At 47.8% G+C, this 13,109-nt stretch overlaps 1 protein-coding gene across 3 annotated transcripts in view; it reads right to left on the bottom strand.

Annotated features, from left to right (window-relative positions):
* Positions 1-13,109, bottom strand: part of CHD7 (chromodomain helicase DNA binding protein 7) — a 190,603-nt gene that overhangs the window by 116,170 nt on the left and 61,324 nt on the right. For 2 of the 3 annotated variants that reach the window (XM_042923229.1, XM_042923231.1), the window contains exon 2: positions 8,383-10,219. In XM_042923229.1, the coding sequence (XP_042779163.1) occupies positions 8,383-10,044 (1,662 nt within the window). In that variant the 5' untranslated portion in view covers positions 10,045-10,219. The remainder of the gene's footprint in view (positions 1-8,382; positions 10,220-13,109) is intronic. The other variant, XM_042923230.1, reaches the window with a different exon arrangement.

Here is a 13,109-nt window from a genome sequence, read left to right as displayed (position 1 = left end):
GTTAAACAATTTAAAATGTATTTTTATATTACATACACTTTGTTACATATGTATTGTTTATTTATATAAAAAAGTGCTTATTTTTATTTTTGAGAGCATGCCCACATGAGAGGGGGTGGGGCGGAGAGAGGGGCACAGAGGATCTGAAGCCGGCTCCAATCTGCGCTGAGAGTGGGCCCAACGCGGGGCTCAGACTCAGGAATCATGTGATCATGACCTGAGCCCAAGTCGGACACCTACCCAGCTGAGTGCCCCTAAAATTTACTTGTATGTGCATAGATTTATTTATATTCTGACTGTTTCCAAAAAGAACGTGAAGCAACTGCTATTGGAAGAGTCTTCGATATGGCAGCCGCCAGCCACCTTGGGCTCCTGGTTTGCATTCTATGGAGACGGGATTGCAGACTGACTGAAATAAGAAATGTGTACAAAACACACACTGGATTTCAAATCCTGTGTAAAACACCGAATGAGTAATTTTATACTGATTACATATTGGAATAGTATTTTAGATTTTTGGGGGTTAATTAAATGTACTACTCAAAGTCATCTTACCAGTGTTTTTTAATGTGACCATTAGAAAATGTAAAATAACACACGTGGCCTGTATCTGCAACTCCCACTACATTTCAACCGGGCAGCACTGGTCCAGAACATAGTTGCCACATGAAGAAATGACAGCCAGAAGATGACACAAATAACAAACTTCCCTGTCCATCTCGGTGAAGGCCTTTATCCCCCCCTTTCTTCTGCCACATCACCAATCTCTGCCCTTAATATAGCGCTTAGCACCTAACACTCAATAAATATTTATTTAATGGAGTTGAATGAAAGTGACAAGATACAAGATTAGAATGCAGTACCTAAAAGTGGCTTATTAAAGGTTAAGAAAACTCACTGGCTGCTTAGGACACTTAGCCGATGGTTAATATCCAGGCTTGAAAAGTAAATTAAAAAACTAACTTCTGGGGCGCCTGGGTGGCTCAGTCAGTTAAGCGTCCGACTTTAGTTCAGGTCATGATCTCACGATTCGTGAGTTCCATCCCCACATCAGGCTCTCTGCTGACATCTCAGAGCCTGGAGCCTGTTTCAGATTCTGTGTCTCCCTCTGACTCTGCCCCTCCCCTGCTCACACTCTCTGTCTCTCTCTCTCAAAAAGGAATAAACAGGGGCGCCTGGGTGGCTCAGTCAGTTGAGCATCCGACTTCAGCTCAGGTCACAATCTCACGGTCGAGTTTGAGCCCCGCGTAGGGCTCTGGGCGGATGGCTCAGAGCCTGGAGCCTGCTTTCGATTCTGTGTCTCCCTCTCTCTGCCCCTCCCCTGTTCATGCTGTGTCTCTCTCTGTCTCAAAAATAAATAAACGTTAAAAAAAAATTTAAAAAAAAAAGGAATAAACATTTTTTAAAAATTAAAAAAAAAAACAACAACTTGTTACCTACAACATTCTTTTCTTTTTTTTTTTTTTTTATTTTTATTTTTATTTTTATTTTTGGGACAGAGAGAGACAGAGCATGAACGGGGCAGGGGCAGAGAGAGAGGGAGACACAGAATCGGAAACAGACTCCAGGCTCCGAGCCATCAGCCCAGAGCCTGACGCGGGGCTCGAACTCACGGACCGCGAGATCGTGACCTGGCTGAAGTCGGACGCTTAACCGACTGCGCCACCCAGGCGCCCCTACAACATTCTTGATACTCAGAGAAAATAATACTCTTTTACAAAATAAAAGGCACCAAGAGACTAGGCTACCATTTAATATGCGGCTCACTTCATGCTTTCAGACAGTGGGGTGAAAGGAGAGACGGGGCAGAATTTTTTCCTCTGCCTTCACTCTAAACTTGGTATTTTCCATTTTAACCCACGGAATCTCTGACCTCTGGGATAAACCAGTTACGCTGAGGGAAGATACGAGGAGGTTCTCATTAAGCTGCACCACATACAAAGTGCAGTAGAAGAAATACCTTGGAGTCCTCACAGAGAAACAACAGATCGACGAGTAAAGTCAAGGGCAGTCAAGGGCAGTCAAGGGCGGAGAGCTTGCTGGAACCAAAGGTACCATGAAGAAATAACCGGCCAGCCACCACCGGCACGCGGGAGAGCAGTGACCCTCCTGACGTCGCTCTGTGAGTCCGTGGGACGCCCTGTTCCCACGAGGTCTAGCTCTGGGCGCCTGCTCTCTGAAGGTGGGCACACAGACCGGCCCCTGAATGCCACGCCGGTCAAAGCCGGGTTTCCTTTAGATATATTTTGTTTTCCCCATCTCCACTAGACATCCATGGGGGTAGGAAAGTATACAAAAGCATGTCGAGAGTGATGCTCGTAGAGATACATGCACTTTCTATTAAAAAGGTGTTTTTCTCTGCTTCGGATCACCATTTGCATAAGTAAAGCTCGAGACGCGTGGCCACATTTTCCATAAAATCTATTAAGTAGTTGCCAATTACTCTGCTCATGTCTGGAATTCTATATTTACTGGGTGAACTGAGAGAATTTCAGTAGAATAGTTGCTCTACTTGAACGTTACCAGGAAAAGGTTTTCCCAGAAAGGCTGTTTTTTAAAATATTTGTAAGATGTCATGGAAAGACAGAGAACTGGAAAAGTTACAACCACTGATTCTTCAAGGTGTTTTTCCTTTTTTTTTTTTTTTTCTTTTTAAAAAAAAATCTCCTGGGGGAAAATTAGGACACAGAAATTATTACCCATCACCTCCATCTTGGAGGCACTTAAAATTTTCTTTCTGCTTCTGTTTTTCTTCACCATGACTGTATTTCAGGCCCAAATTAATGCAAAGGGTACAAATGTATTCAAAATGTTCTAAGGACACAACATTGCAGATTCTAAATTCCACCAGAAGTTGCCTCCCCCACACCCCCTACAAGAGTAGGATCTGTAAGCGGAGAAACCTGTATCTTGTGCAGCAGTTTAACTTATTCAGAAACGCCGGGATTTACCTGTAACCTGAAGGACAATCCACTTAACCAGTCTTTTCTAGATAAGCTCTTCAAATAAACAAAACCATGTTTTGAGCTCTCCTTCCAGGTGGCTCTCACCCACAACCACTGTGCACTGATAAACATTCCATTCTCTCTCTCTCTCTCTCTCTCTCTCTTTCTCTCTCCCCACTCCTGAAGTGCTGCAGGTGCCCCAAAGGTGCTGTCCCTGCCGGAGACCTCCCAGTGCACCTCACGGACACAGAACCTGCTCTAAGCATCTCACCGTGACCGACAAGGTCCCACAGGGGTGCCACACAGCTTCCTCTCCCACAGCCCAGTCCTACATTCCATGCACTCATGATTTCCTAAGCCTTAAATTCTTCTCCCTCCCCCTTCACCCAGCCTCCTCTCAACCGGGACTGACCCTTCACATCTCAGTGAGGCCATCACTCCCCCCAGGGTACCCTCCCAGACCCCAACCTCACACCCCCAAGACCGGATTGGGAGCTATCCCCGAAGCACACGGCACTTACTCCGGTGCTGTGCTTTCCATGGCAGACGCTTGCCCGCACTATCTCCCACCACCATCAGGGGCCTCAGAACCTGATAACTGTTCCCTAAGACCAGGGAAACAAAAGCAAACAACTCTGACAATAGTTAACATCGAAATAAGTGCTTCAAGTTATGTTTTAAACTTTGCAACAAGCAATTCTGAACATTTGCCCAATGATAATAAAACATTTTTGAGTCCCCACCATGTATCTGATACCATGTTAAACATTAAAAGATATTATTGCTGATCTTGCTATGCCTCTAACCAGGGAGGAAAATCTATCCTCAGTTGAGACAGATGCAATCGAGGCCCTGAGGTTAAGTCCCCTGCCCAAGGTCACGGGGCCAGCGATCAGTTGGTGGTACTTCGACTCAAAAGCTGCAGACTCCAAAGTCTACATGCTTCCCTTCATGCTGGTGGCTCTGAGAGTGGGTCTCCGGGGTCTTGTGAGATGTTATCTGCCCCTCGCTCTCTTTCTCTCTAAACATGAGTAGACTTTTCCAAAGGCTCATAACCTGCATGCAGACTGTATGCAATGGCAGGTGTCAGAATCCAGCATTTGAGAAAAGGTAAGACCATGCCACTAAGTTTTTTTGTTTTGGAAAATGATTATTTTTCATTTAAAAAATATTTTTTGGCTTATTCCTTTTAAAGCTTGCTTATTTATTTATTTATTTATTTATTTATTTATTTTTAAGGAATCTCTACATCCAACCTGAGGCTGAACATCACGCGTGCTCTTCTGACTAAGCCATCCTGGTTTATTATGTTTAAACGATCAACAAGTAAGTATTTCAAACTGTCCTCAGTTTAAATTTCTAAGACAATAAATATCCTCACATATAGCCCACATAAACCAAAGATCTTTGAAGTCCTCAATGATTTTTAAACACGTAAATGGGTCTGTAATGAAAAGGCTCAGGAACCAATATCCTTCTCAGCTACAGAAAAGAAATATAAGCTAGAGTTTCTTCTTCCACTGCCAACTTTATCAAAAAATCAGGAGAGTCTGGAGCTTGCACCAAAGAACGTGTCCACACTCTACCATGAACACTACGGTCCAATGAACTCTGGCTTTTCTAACATTTTCCTTTGTTGACTCTTCAGTATAAAGTTAAACTTACCTTTAAAGATACCTAAGTGTGTGTATATAATTTAGAAAATATCTGTTCAGAGCCCATGAGACATTTAAAAAGCCTACCTTCTACCTTTAAAAAAGTGAAAAAGTCGGGGCGCCCGGGTGGCTCAGTTACTTAGGTGTCCGACTCTTGATTTCAGCTCAGGTCATGATCTCTCGGTTCAGTTCATGGGATCGAGCCCCACGTTGGGCTCCACACTGACGGCACGGAGCCTGCCTGGGATCCTCTCTCTCTCCCTCTCTCGCCGTCTCTGCCCCTCCCCAGCTTGCGTGCGTGCGTGCGTTCACTCTCCTTTTCTCAAAATAAATAAACATTTTTTTACAAAGTGAAAAACTCAAAACAAAAAAGCCAACAAGCCTATCTGAACATGATAATTCAGCAAATCACATCGATATTTCAACTTGATCTGGCAGTTCCCCTGCTACACAATATGGCTGTGAACCACCGTTCTACATGAAATGCAAAGTAATTTTAGTAGTTCTGAAGCAAAACATAATTAGATGGATATATTTGCTGGAGCCGAATGTGAGCCATTCACAGGGAGAGAGAGGTTTTTAGGATTACGTGACAGCATTTTGAATTGCCCACATCATTATCCCCATCACACCTGTCAACATGGGCTAAGGAGGGGAAATATTTGCACAAATCAAATTTGATGTTTTATAACTAAGACTACATTTAATGATATTTAACCTGTTCCTTAAAAATAAAAGTAATTTTACATTGTATTTACATGTGAAATGCCATAATTATAAAGTGAGGTCTGCATTACCAGAGACGAGAACTAAAGCCTGGAGGAGAACTAACATGAATACGCACCAGCGGCTGGCGTTATACTAGGCACTTGGCATATATTAATTTCAACACCTTTTGTGACAGGTCCTATCTCTCCTATTTCACTGATGAAGAATCTAAGGTTCAGAGAGGTTAAGCTGTCTCAGGTCCCCAAGCTGAAGTTCAAACGCTTTTCCAGCCGTAAAGTGTATGCTCTTGGGAACAAGATTTTACACCTCCCTACGGATTATTTTCGGAACTGAGTGCTTCAAAAGCTGAAGAAGATACAAAGTTAAGCAGAAATTAAGAAGGCAAATGCCATGAACAAAATTTTTTTAAATTTTTTTTAACATTTATTTATTTTTGAGAGAGAGACAGACAGACAGACAGAGTGTAAGCCAAGATGGGGCAGAGAGAGAGGGAGACACGGAATCTGAGCCGTCAGCACAGAGCCCGACGTGGGGCTCGAACCCACAACGTGTGAGAACGTGACCTGAGCCGAAGTCCGGCACTTAACCGACTGAGCCACCTAGGTGCTCCTAAATACCACGAACGAAATTTTTTAAAGGCAACTGAACTTAAATAAAAATACCTCCTATGTACGTGTTTACGCCCTGCCCCCATCCTGAGTTGGTCTATAATGGCGTACTCAAGAAGGGGGAGCTGGAGAAAACGGGCACCACACCTCGGGTCCCGCAGAGTCTAGCGCATACAAAACCCTCCAGTTTTCAGTGACTTGAACACCACATATTCCTATGCATCCCCTGAAACGCCTACTGAGGTCTTTCGTGCTCTTAAAACCAGGGAAAGCTCAACAACCCCCACCCAGAGGTCATATTACCATCACAGGGCATCTCCTTCAAACTGTGCTCGTCCTCCAGCAAAGTGAGAAGATGCTGGAACGAGAAGTCAGAATCACCGCCCTGGAAAGGTCTCCTGGCCAATAAGATGCTTTCCAAGGAACAAGAGAAGAACACCTCCTGGAAACTAAGTCACATTCATTTCTGCCCCAGAAGCCACCCAGGGTGGCTGGCCTCAGGGCCCCACACTTTCAGCCAGTTCTGAAGAGGGGCATCTTTGCCTTGAGGTTGATGTAAGGGGACAACAAATGAGCAGGAACTGATCTTCTCTATTCATCCCATAGCCCTTGTCTTCCCCGAGGCTCTCTGCTCCCAGCCTCTTGTCAGACTGGCTTCGTCCCCTCTCCCTTCACTTGGTCCGGGCACCACAGGGCTCAGAGCCCTTCCCCATGGGCTGCAGGCTGGGCTGTGAGACAGGGAGCAGCTCTCTCCCAGGCAGCTCCCACCGACCTCGGGGCTCCTCTGAGCAGTATCCAAGTGTCTGCTTCCCCGAAACCCGTAGGTGTCCTTGTGTCCGAGGTCCCCGGGAGAAGACTTTCCTGATCTCCACTTTCCCACTCCCACCGAGGCTGAGGCTTCTAAGTCTCTGTTCTAAATGCTGGGATACCTCACACGGATGTATTTCCTAACCAAACCTTTTTCCTTTCACATTGCTTCAATCCCTTCTGTTTCTGCTGCCCGATCCTTGTTCCGAACTGTCCTTACGTGCCCGAACCACAGGCTCACGGCTAAACTTCTGGTCTCCCAGCCGTCCTGTGTGTGTCTAATCCATATCACAAGCTCCCCACTGAAGTCCAAATTCCTTAAAACAGAATACAAGATTTCTAGCATCTGGCTTGCCCCACAGCAAGCTCCAGGTCCCGTGCCCCCATTCACTGAGTCCTCCCCAAACCTGAAACGCCTTCTTCGGTTCACCAGCCCTCTCTAGCCAAATGCCAAGCACTCACATCCTCAGGTATTTCCTCTCTCTGGACACTTGTCACATAACTGCGTGTGGTCTTTCACTCTGCTTTTCTTTCTACACATGGGTCATGTTTTCCCACACTGATTAGAAGTTCATTAAAAACAGCTCTAGGGGTGCCTGCTGGTGCAGTCAGTTAAGCATCTGACTCTTGGTTTCAGCTCAGATCGTGATCTCACGGTTCATGAGTTTGAGCCCTGCATCGGGCTCTGTGTTGTCAGCGTGGAGCCTGCTTGGGATTCTCTCTCTCTGCCCCTTTCCGGCTCGCTCATGCACAAATTCTCTCTCTCTCTCTCTCAAAATAAATAAACATTAAAAAAAAAAAAAAAAAAAAAAGAACAGCTCTAAAATCGCCTTCTGTGCCATCCAAACTCAAGTTGTGATCATAATGATCTGTACATATAGATGTTAATTTATCCCTCCTAGGCCTAGGGCACAAACACCACATTTATAATGGCAAGCCATCTCTGTGAATGCCAGAGCTTGAAACTTAAATGTCTGCTTATAAACTCTGCAGGGTAACAAAAATCCCAGCTCAAAGAGGGAGGACTCCTGTTTCCGTGTCGGGTACCCGAACCTCTTAGAGACCAAACATGTTCTGCGGATTAATGTGGACTGTGATTTTCTACCCTTTGCGATTTAAGTTCACACTAGCATTCAACAGCTGGTAAAATAAATATTACAGAACACATTTTGAAGCTTCCCAAGGGAAAAAAAGTTGTAATTTTCTAAAAGAGGTGGGAAGGCTGGCACAAGCACAGAAAACTTTGCTGGAAACCAAGTTTCAGTGTATTTTTAAGCCAGAGGGAGAAGAGAGAAAGAACAGGAATCCATCTCTGTGTCCCCACCAGCAGTGACGACCCTTACGGGCAGGGACCTGGGGCCAGCCGTCCATGATGCACCCACAGCACCCCACACAACGCCTGGGACGGGAGGAATCGGGGCTTTCTGAGTAAGTGAATAAATGCAGAAGCCAGTAAGTGAGAGTAATAGGAGGAAGAAGAAAAAAAAAATGAGATTCTGGGGCAGCTTACGAGATAAAAATTAAGGAAGTCCTAATGAAAACGCTTTTCACGACATTCAAAGGAAACAGCTATCGATCGGACAAGTTCCCCGTGTTACGTTTCACACCGCGAGGCGGACAGGACCCGAGTCCCCTTACCTGAGGCACAGGCACTTTCTGCGGGGTGCTCTGGGGCGACGGGTGGAGCTGTGCCCAAGGCTGGTGGTGCGGGTGTGGGGGTGAAGACTGGTGGTGCAGGCCCGGGTGGGGCTGCATCGGAGGGCAGGTTGGCAACTGCTGGAAAGACGGCTGCTGACCGGGGTGCTGCTGGCCAGGTAGCAGTCGCTCCTGGATCGCCTGGGGATCTGCAAGGCTAACACCGGGACAGCCGTTTGGTCTCAGGTGCCCGGCCAGCTCCCTCGGTGCTGAGGACATGCCCATAAACGGACGAGACTGCTGCATGTTTCTGGGGCCCATATTCCTCTGTCCGATTCCCATGGCACCGGGGGGCTGGTGAGATGGCTGAGGGTGGGGCATATTTGGATAACTGCCAACGTCCATTGGTATCCCAGCGCTTCCGGGCCTGACCTGCGGAGGCGGTGTGCCTGCCGGATTGCTCATTGCTTTCATGGGTGACATGGGAGGTGGAGAGGCGTAAGTTCCCTGAGGCTGTGAAGGATGCATAGTTTGTGTGTTCATTTGGTTAAGTGAGCCGCTGGGGTGGATGGGCTGCTGGTGCATTAGTCCTTGCCCACTGTTCGATGGGAATCCTACAGCATTGGGGTATCTTGGTACGGACTGATTCATTGGAGTATTATTTGTAAGGCCTAAATTCTGATTCATCCCTGTATTGTTAACTAATCCCTGATTTAGGTTACTGTAAGGATATCGAGAATACTGCCCTGAGTTGTTTATAGTAGGTGAGGGGACGGTCTGGCTCCGAGAACTGAAGTTCAGGGTCTGCGGCCTCCCAGCCCCTTGTTGAGGAGGATTAGGGGAGAACCTGGGGCTGTGGGCAACGGATTCTCCATGGAGAGCAGTAGGGGGGTGGTGGTGGAACTGCTGCACCGAATGACGCAAGGAAGGCGCCACGCTGGGGCTCTGCTGGGGCACGTGGGCCAAGTGGCCGGGTCCTGAGGTGGCGATGAAAGGACTTCCCTGACTGAGGCCCTCCTGGCCCTGGGAGAACTGGCTCATCCTCTGCTGCGGCTGGCCGTGCTGCTGCAGGGAGAAGTCCCCGCGTGCCATATAGCTGCCCATCTGCTGCATGTGCTGAGGGTGGCCCTGCGTGGGGGGCCCCGACGGAGCGGGCTGGGGCTGCTGCGGCTGGGGCTGCTGCTGGTAGGGGGCCCGCGCCTGGTCCGGCACCTGAACGGCCCGGGGGCCCCACAGGGAGCCGCTGTCCACGAACGGCGGCCCGTGCCTTTCGTTCTGCATGCCGGGGTAGACTCCCATCTGACCGCCACCGCCGGCGCCGTGGGGGACCTGAGGGACGGGAGGGGCGTGGTACTGCGAGTGAGGGGACGCGAGCCCGTTCCCAGGGGCGCCGCTCATCATTCGGTTTGGCTGATCCAGCAGATGCATCTTTTGCTGTTCGTACTGATTATAGTGATCGAAGTGGGTCAGCTTGGTCTGATTCTGATTCGCGGGGGGGTGGTGAAGGGAGGGCTGCAGGGAGGCAAAGCCTTGGTCTATCGGCATCTGCTGACCCATGGGGTTCACTGGGTTTTCGGGGTAACCGCACTCTCCGAGGCCCTCGAGGCCTTCGCTGAAAATATTCCCGTCCTCGCCAAAAAGACTCATCATTCCCGGATCCGCCATCGTCTTCCAACACGTGGCTCCTGCAAACTACAGCTCAGGAGCGTGTCTGTGCTCCCACCTCACTGAGGTGTTTGTCCTCAAAGCCTATAATCCTTAACTAATCTTCTTCGTGTCATTCCGTATTTCTTTAATTCTCTCGGACCCTGCAGTGTCAGGCAAAGTCTGGATATAGGTCCTGGAAGAGAGTGGGAGGTGGGGGGGTGGGGGGTGGGGGAGGGAGGAAGAAAACAAAGAATTAGGAACAAATGATGAAAACTGCCAGTGTTTTACGCATTTCATTTTGGTCTCCGTCAACAATACTAATCTAGCCCCCTCGCTGAGCCGTATTTTATAAATCTAGTTCACTTTAAGAGAAAGTCATTAGCTTCTACCAGAAGCATTATTATGATCGGTTACTTAGAAAGCAAGCAAAACACTAACCTTAACCTTAAATTAATCCATTCACTCCACTTCCTAGCGCTCCATTCTTGGATGGAACAGAACAAAAGAACACAACATGAAACAGCGGCAGCTGCCACAGCAGGCAAGCAGATGTATGAATATAGCCAAGCAGCCCATCTGCTGAACTAAAGCCCTGGAAATGCTCTGGTTACCGACAGCCCGCCCTTAACCTTATTCCCCTGAGCGGTGTAATCAGATGAGCGGCCGCGGCACCGAGGGCTGTGAAAAGCTCAACTTAGTTAAATTGACTAGAGGATTATACAAATACCAAAATCGGTCATTTCGTACAAATTGGATATTTACGGCCCACAGACAACTATGTAACAGCAACGGAGGCGTCGAGCGAGAAAGCGCCCACGATGATGGTCAAGCGAGGGAGAGTCCTCGACGATGCCGGAAAGCACGCTCGCAAACGGGACGATAAGTTCATAATGCCATTCTGTTTCGTGGCAGAAATACACGAGATTCAGAAAGACGCCAGAATACAGGCTTTCGCTCTCCAAGAGGACCGATTTCGCTCGTGGCTCTGGGCCCATCGCATCGCATCCCCGGCACAGAAGTCCAATCACAGGTCATCGTCCACCGGCAGGCGCCGGACCCCGAGGATGGACCCAGAGCCCACCGACCCCTCGGGGAAAACTCCAGCTGGACGGACAGTTTCGAGACGGTGACTATTCTCACCAGAAGAAACCGAGAAACCTTCCCCCAAACTGGCCCGAACTGAAAATTAGTTTAACAGAATAAAGTTCAAACTATCTGTGCAGGCTTCAGCCTTGCCTGGACCTCTTCTGGGAGAGAGCCAGTCGGGGTAACGCACAGCCGTCAGCGCCCTGTGTCTACAGCACGAGGTACACGCTACCTAAGGCTCAAACAGCTCCTAACAGATTCTGTGTCCGATTAAAACAACCAATTTAAAGAATGCTTCACCAGAGTAGGAAAGTGTTTTTGTTGAATGCTAATTAAATCAACAACCTAATAAAGAACTAATTCACATAGGAAAAATGTCCAAAATCTTAAACATCTTTGGAATTTAACTCATTTTTGCCTCTTTCATAAGCACATTCAGCATTGTGTGATACTGACCAACTTGAAAAAACCAGGATCTTGCTGAAGAATTTCAAAAGTGATGTTCTAAACAGGCTGTCGTAAAATCTACTGACCCACTTCTCTATGAGCACGGGCGTGAACAATGGGCGACCAGCACTGCTGAGAACTTACCAGGAAGAGAGAGAAAACCCAGTTCCTGCCTGTCCAACTCTAACATATTCCTAACAAGGGGAGAATTTTGCTTACAGAAAATGTAAACAGCATTCCTGTTCACTGTCAGAACTACAGACACAACACCTGAGAAGGTCCCCAGGTCTGTAGTTTTCAGGTGACAGCTGTCAGCTGAAGTCAAAGGTCTCCTCACTCCGCCGCTAACTGCCATGAATTTTCTGATCGACTTTCTCAAAACAGAGGTCAGAAGGGTGAAAATAAGGTGAGCGTGAAAGCCGTTTTATTTACCGACATGCTGCTTTACTACACAACTACTTTCAAATCCAAAATAAAGAGAAGCAGAAATTTCTGGTGCCAAGTGAAACAAATATTTATAAACTGAATTTACTCCTCAACAGCCTAAGTAGTCAGTCTTCATTCACTCGAGACTCATTCTAGCTTCCAAGGAAATAAATACTAGAATGGACTTGATAAGAGCTTAAACCAGCCGTGCAGACTAACTGCTTACCAAAATAACCTTCCAAATTAGCTTAAGGAAGGTAGTGTCTACTTGTATATACGGATGGCCTTGTTTTATAGGATAACAGCTTCATCCTCCAGGGTCCCCCACGTGTCATGGGAGGCCTCGCTACGTGGCTGCATGGGGGTCCCAGCCAGCTCTGGGGGGCTCGGGGGGAAGCATCCCAGGGGAAGCACCCCAGGGGGAGGGAGTGGCCTGGATGGAGCCCAGTGGCGAGGCAGCTCTGGAGTTGGAGCTGACGCTTACTTTGTATCAATCGGTTTAAGGCTGAGCAGAAAGGGAAAAAGAGCCGGCCTACAGGCATGGCCGGGGACAAAACAGAACACTCGCTGAGAGTAAGTAATCCTACCTGACGCGTGGGCTTCCGCTTCCAGTCAGTCCCCCAATCTTTCCGACTAAGAGTCCATTTCACAGCAGCAGGTGAAATGACAGAGTACCAGGCAGTCAGTCAGGGCGCCACCCACCCCCACGGAGACCCCCGGCAGGGGAGCTCTGGGACAGGACTTCAAAAACTGTAGCTTCGGGCTGTCATTAGTGATGGCTCCCGCTTGCCCGGACAGCCACCACCGCCTTCCTGCCCCTTTTCTGACCTCAAGACTTGGCTGGCGACTGTGCTAGGAATCCATCTGGTAGCTGGATTTCATATTTCTGATCTGAGCTAATCTAATTAATTTATTTTGGTCTTTTTTAATTCGATCAAGTCCATTTGCATGCCCACTTTCCCAAGTCACAGCTGCAACATCCAGTTTTGTTTCTATCAAAGATGCTCATTTAAAACCCTTTTTTGGAGGTGGGCTGCCCCCTTCGCTGCACTCAGAACCTACGTTTTCTATGTCAGGATGGATCAGCTGTTCAGTGAGCCGTCAGATCAGAGCCATCGATGCCA

The sequence above is a fragment of the Panthera leo genome, chromosome F2, assembly GCF_018350215.1.
Source record: "Panthera leo isolate Ple1 chromosome F2, P.leo_Ple1_pat1.1, whole genome shotgun sequence".
Classification (NCBI taxonomy): Eukaryota; Metazoa; Chordata; class Mammalia; order Carnivora; family Felidae; genus Panthera; species Panthera leo.
This window is presented reverse-complemented; position numbering and strand designations above follow the sequence as displayed.